The sequence below is a fragment of the Bos indicus genome, chromosome 4 (genome assembly GCF_029378745.1).
Source record: "Bos indicus isolate NIAB-ARS_2022 breed Sahiwal x Tharparkar chromosome 4, NIAB-ARS_B.indTharparkar_mat_pri_1.0, whole genome shotgun sequence".
Lineage (NCBI taxonomy): Eukaryota > Metazoa > Chordata > Mammalia > Artiodactyla > Bovidae > Bos > Bos indicus.
Window position 1 is genome coordinate 39334835 of NC_091763.1, and position 6482 is coordinate 39341316.

The window sequence follows — 6482 nt, forward strand, 5'->3', positions numbered from 1 at the left end:
AAGAATCCGCCTGCGTTTAAGGAGACCTGGGTTCGATCCCTGCATTGGGAAGATCCCCTGGAGGAGGGCATGGCAACTCACTCCAGTATTCTTGCCTGGAGAATCCCCATGGACAGAGGAGCCTAGTGGAATACACTCCTTGGGGTTGCAAAGAGTTGGACATGACTAAGAGACTAAACACACAGCAAAACTGATATTCCTATAGAGAAATCTTTTTGCATGTGTCTGAATCATAAGTTCTTTAGGATAGATTCTTAACATGGAATGACAACATTAAAGCAAATTTAGATAATTTATACATTCTGTCAAATTGCCCTCAAAAGTTTATATCAATTATTCTTCCAGAAACACTATATGAAAAAGAAGCCCCCTTTTCCCATTGCTAAGACTCAGTATCATCAATTTTTAATATTTTGGTACAAATGAAGAAGTGAAAGTGCTAGTCACTCAGTTACATCCAACTCTTTATGACCCCATGGACTGTAGCTCTCTGTCTATGGAATTCTCCAGGCAAGAGTGCTGGAGTGGGTAGCCATTTCCACTCCAGGGCATCTTCCTGATCCAGGGATCAAACCCAGAACTCCTGCATTGCAGACAGATTCCTTACTGTCTGAGCCACCAGGGAAGCCAGTTCAAAATTTATCTCATTTTTGTTTGATCAGATTTTATTGCTCACATATTTAAGCATCTGTTCCTATTTCATCATACTTTGTAATTACTTTTTCATTCATTTGCAAATTTATCTGTTAAGTCATTTGTCTTTTTCAAATTGATTTATAGGAGTTTCAAATGTTCTTTCAATCTATGGCTTTATTTGAACATTGTTTATGATGAATTTTGGCATTCAGAAGACTTTCACTTCATTGCACTTTTTTGTGGGTTATTTATTCATTTATTTTTAATCGAAGGATAATTGCCTTTCAATGTTGTGGTTTCTACTGTACAACATGAGTCTGCTATAAGTATACGTATATCCCTACCCACCCCACCCCATCCTGCTCCTCTAGGTAATCACAGACGCCAAGCTAAGTTCCCTGTGCTCTACAGCAGCTTCCCACTAGCTATCTATCTTCCACATGGTAATGTGTGTATGTCAACGCTACTCTCTCAGTTTGTCCCATCCTCTCTTTCCCCTGCTGTGTCCACAAGTCCCTTCTGTACTTCTGCATCAAGTCTCTTTGAATAAACTATTTTCCTTAGTATTTTATCTTCTGTGTCACCCCCACCTTGATTTTATCTATCATAGAATGTTGATAGCTCTCTTCTTTCTACTTGTATTACAGAATTAAATTTTGCAGTAGTTTAGTTTATCTCATCACTGTTGGGGGAAAATGAAGATAGTCCCAAGCACTCTTCTAGATACAAAGATACCAAAAGTCAGTCACTACAATCCCAGGAGGCTGCTTGGCATAAAAAAGTGATGCAGCACATTTTAATGATGACATATAACAATGGTATAAACATAACATCTATATTAAAAAAATATACAGGCAAATCTTTTTATCAATCTATTCATCTTTCATCTATCACTTATGAAGATATGATCATACAACAGGGTTACCATACAACCTTTCCACAAAGAGTAAGACAAATATAAATATAACTCTGTTAACTACTAATACTAACAGTAAGTGCAGGAACATTCCTTCTTTAGGCCCAGAAAAGCAATTTCTAAACAGTAAATAGAATTATTTTACTGCCTACAAGTTTTTGTTTAACTTGTTAAAATCATTTTGGGGGCAGGGTTGAGAGAAGGGAAGAAATTAGATAAAAGTTAATGTGGCTTAATCATTTAAACTGTATGATTACAGGTGAGGTTTTTTTGATACTGTATTTGTCTATATTTTCCATTTTTTCTATATTGAACATACTCAGAACACCAGAAGAAAACCAGAATGAATATAAAATCTACTTTCTTAAAAAGCTATCAGTGGTTATGTATTAATTAGTCTGCTTGGAACAAAAGCAAAAACCACTTTAAAATATGAGTGACTATTTTAGAAAAGACAAATCATTCTTAAATGATTACTACACATGATAGAACACTATTGAACCTTTGTACTTATCTCAGTCTTGAGTTGTCTAATAGAAAGACAACCAATGGTTTAGTACATCAATTGAATGTCTTCATATTTTAGTTGAAGTTATTCTCTTTTTTACATATATATATTTGAGATATAAATTGATATATGAAATGTTAATGATTTGTTAATTTTTATTTCTAAAATAATACTTTGTTGTTATTATTGATGTCTTCTTCCTAGGGAGATTATGGTGGCCCACTTGTTTGTGAACAACATAAAATGAGAATGGTTCTTGGTGTCATTGTTCCTGGTCGTGGCTGTGCCATTCCAAACCGTCCTGGTATTTTTGTCCGAGTGGCATATTATGCAAAATGGATACACAAAATCATATTAACGTATAAGGCACCACAGTCGTAGCTGGTATAACTGTCTGAAGCTTCCAATAACACAAGTCTCTTTTACATGAAGATTTTGGAGTACATGGAATTAAAATGTAACTTAAAAATCCTGAGACAACTACTTGAGTGTCATGTTTGTTAAGATACTCATTAATATTTATGGGCGTTTGCTGTTGTTTTGTTTGTCAGTGTTATTTTGTAAATGTTGAAGTGAATTAAGGTACATGCAAGTGTAGTAACATATCTCCTGAAGATACTTGAATGAACTAAAAAATGCAAAGGTATAATTGCTGGATGCTAAAGATACAATGGAAAAGATCAATTAATTTCTCTCAGCTGCTTTCCAAGGTTAGTTTCATAATAATAAATAAACCATAAGTTAAACATTATTTCAACCTCACAAAAACAATTTATATCTTGTGTCCTTAAACTGTAACTCTATATTAAATTATATTACCTTTAATATGCTATACATTATAGTTCATTCATTTCTCCTCATCATGTATCCTGTAATACTGGTACATATACTTTTTACAAAAACATATGCCTATATGCAAATACATGGGTACACATGTGCATACACTACAGTTCAAACTGTGGTGTATCTAATGTAATCCCTAAATATGCTGAAATTGTATATTTATAGTTTTTCCTTAAGAAAAATATTAAAAGAATTCTAAAGACTAGTAGGAATATTAAGGAAAAGTGCAAGATAGAAGTGACTAGATCATCCTCCATATAATCTGCAGATGGCCTCTACTCCTTGGCAATTGAGGTGTGGTCATGACACACAGAGTTAAATAACACCTAACCTAGGTGCTTACGTATATTTATTATCCAAGTTATTTTAGATAGTTTCTGATTCTTAAAGGGAATAGGCTATTTGTTTATTAGTATTCTTTCTTTCAAATTTAGGGACACTTATTTATGCAAGGTATTTTTAGATCTTTTTTCCTAAAGTAGTTAAAATCGTGAGAGATAACTAATTGAAATTTAAAAGTGTTATGGTCCTTAAGATGTATTTAAGGATCTAAGTCTAAGACTTGCTGCTGTGATTGGCTTCTTTCTCATCTTCTTTAACTTAAAAGCAAATATTTAAGAGGAAAATTCCCATGTCTCTAAAATTTGTAAATAGCCTTTCACCAAATTATGCATTAAAATATATATTGAAGAAAGAAATAAAAATAACTTTGTATAACTGGAGGTGTTTTAGTCTAATCAAACTTTACTCAAGTAAAGGAAAAAATGTAAAAGGAAAGGAACTAGTTTGTCTAAACTCTGTATTTGATTATTTTTTAAAGTACAGTTAAATCTGCTGAATGAGGTATTTTATCAAAATACCTTTATTTTATCTTACTTAATTTTACATAGATCTTTCCTAATGCATGGGAAATTTCAGATTTTGTATTCTGTATGATAATAACCAGACCATATTTATTACTGTATTAGTCATGATTAGCTAAAGATCATGTATTTGTCAAGAAATAACAAAGAGTAATTATTATATGTTCTGAAGTTTCACAAAATATTCCTGTATAAGAATTCTTTAAAAATAATTATTTGAACATTTTGAATCTAGTATGTTCATTTCTCTAACTTGTTTCTTTTGGATGATCTCAGTTAAGGCCACGGATCCAAATGATGCTCTAAAAATTCCAGAAGACACTGTTCAATCTTGAGTAAAATGGTTTTAATTTTACTCAAGAACTTAGTTCAGATTATGGGCAGCAAATCCAAAATTCTTTTCAAAATTGTGCCATTTTCTTTATTTTTTGTAATAATATATGTGCTGGTATCAAGAAACGGTGACAGTGAAGAGAAATCCAACAAGTTGCTAGTACATAACAGTGTATTGTATTTTTCTCTCCCTTATGTAATATACCATTATAATCAAACAGAAATTTCCAAGGTAAATTGTCTAAATATTAAAGTATTTTTCAGTTTCTTCTCGCTAAATGACAAAATTTTATTGTCACATATTAATTATATTTGTAAAACACTAAATTGCAATTCTTTTAAATACTCACATTTAAAAATATTTCTTTTATGTCTTTTCCTCTAAATTTCCACTGAGGGTAGAGATGACATAGATACAAAATGAAGCTAACTTTATAGATGTTTTGAACTCAGTGTTTTCCATTTTAATAAGGATAAAACAAGACCACCAATAAACTATCAGACATGTGTAAAAAGCAGTTCTTTTCTTTGGGAGTTTCCTTTTTATAGGAGATTGGTGGAATAGATATAAAAGCAAGATGAACAAGACTCATGTTATTTTAGGTGGTGCAACAGGGAATAACCATGTCATTTTTCTCTGGTGAAAAATACTATTTCCTGGGCATTCTTTTTTCTTAATAAAAAATAAAAAATCCAATTTATGTAAAAATCCATTTTATTTGAGTCATGGAAAAAAATCTTTAAATTAGAAGTTTTCAATGATATTTTTATTTTGGCTGTTTGAATAATGGTTATGTGCTGTTATAATTGTGGACATTTTCTTATGTCTACCAGGAATAGTAATGTAAAATTAAAATATTTGTCATAATGCCTCTGCCGTGCAGAAGGAATGATAATCCTTTTGTGTACTTCTTTAATTTTATTGTGAAATGTGTAATGACTTTTACCTATCTGCTGTGGGCAGGTCCTCAGTAAAATGGTTTATATTGAGTGAATCTCTAGTATTAACAGGCTCTTGCTTGCTATCTAAGTGTTTCAAACTATGGGAAATGTGAGACACTGGAGGGCAAGAAAAATAACAATAATGACATGTGATAACAAAATTGTATTTCACTTATTCCTGTGAATATTTCTTGTTGGTACCAATGGTACTGTAGAAAGTGAATGTTATAGCCACAACATTCTCTTGAAAAAAACACTGTCAAGAAATAAGAAATTGCTGTCAGGAATTTTCTTGCTTTTTCTAAACATTAAAAAAAAAATACTGGCTTTGCAATATAAGGATCATGTGGTGAAGAATTTTAATAAACTCACACTAAAAATATTTTAAATTGACATAAGTCCAAAAAAGAACTACTTTCAATCAATTATACCCCATATATATAGACAAACTCATTTGAGAAATAAAGTTAATTTGAATGAAATATAATCTTTATGTGAATAAATTATGTTTCATAATAAAATCCAAAAGAATTTATCTTTCAATATTCAACAATTTTGAACTAAGAATTTGCTAATATAAAAAAAGTTAAAATTCTCTGGACCCTATAAATATTGACAGTGTGGTTTTCAGTAGGTTCACTTCCATTTGCACAGAAAGTTTCTGTCTTTAGGAAACTGAAAATGGAATACTGTGGATGTTATTACTGTTTGTCTTGTATGTAAATAGGAAATAGATAAGCTGCCTATTGAGTGGTATAGCTGGATGCTTACCCAAAGGGGAACACTGTGGTTATGACGTGTATATAAATTTTCTGTAGTTAATAAAGTTGTTATTTTTATAACCATGCTTATTATTATTAATAAAATATTTTATCAAAATGCTGTCTTCATTTTAGTTATATAAGTGGACATATTTGAATCTGCTCTGGGGTTAATGCAGAAAACAAACAACAATGATCTCATTGACAGAAATTATATATGCTTAATTGCAAGAAAGATTATATAACTTGTGTATAGAACCAAGACAAAAGTTATTATTCTGTTACAACTTCTATCTACGGTAATATCAGTGATCTTCAGTAAACTGTTAATTTCTATGGACTTCAATTTTTTCCACTGCAAAATAGAATTATTCATTCTTCATATTTGCTAGAGTGATGCTCTGATACAAGTTGTCATGAATGATCATCTGAATTCCTTTACTATGTTACTATATATTACAAAGGGTATTATAAATCAGTTAATCACTTTAGAATTTATCTTCAATGTATACATTAAATTCAGAATAAATATGAATCAAATTCACTCTTTTCATTCAAATTGGAGGCAAAATTGGAAGAACTAATTATCAATTGGTCTAACGAAAAGAGTTCTATAACACCATTGACTATTTCAAGTTATATTATACTGTCTATCCCTCAAAAAGGTTGCTTTACCAATT

The 6482-nt window shown here is 31.0% G+C and overlaps 1 protein-coding gene across 2 annotated transcripts in view; it reads left to right on the plus strand.

Annotated features, from left to right (window-relative positions):
- HGF (hepatocyte growth factor) overlaps window positions 1-5883 on the plus strand; it is an 85285-nt gene extending 79402 nt beyond the window's left edge. For both annotated transcript variants that reach the window (XM_070787673.1, XM_070787674.1), the window contains exon 19: window positions 2265-5883. In XM_070787673.1, the coding sequence (XP_070643774.1) occupies window positions 2265-2441 (177 nt within the window). In that variant the 3' untranslated portion in view covers window positions 2442-5883. The remainder of the gene's footprint in view (window positions 1-2264) is intronic.
- Window positions 5884-6482: the final 599 nt, after the last annotated feature.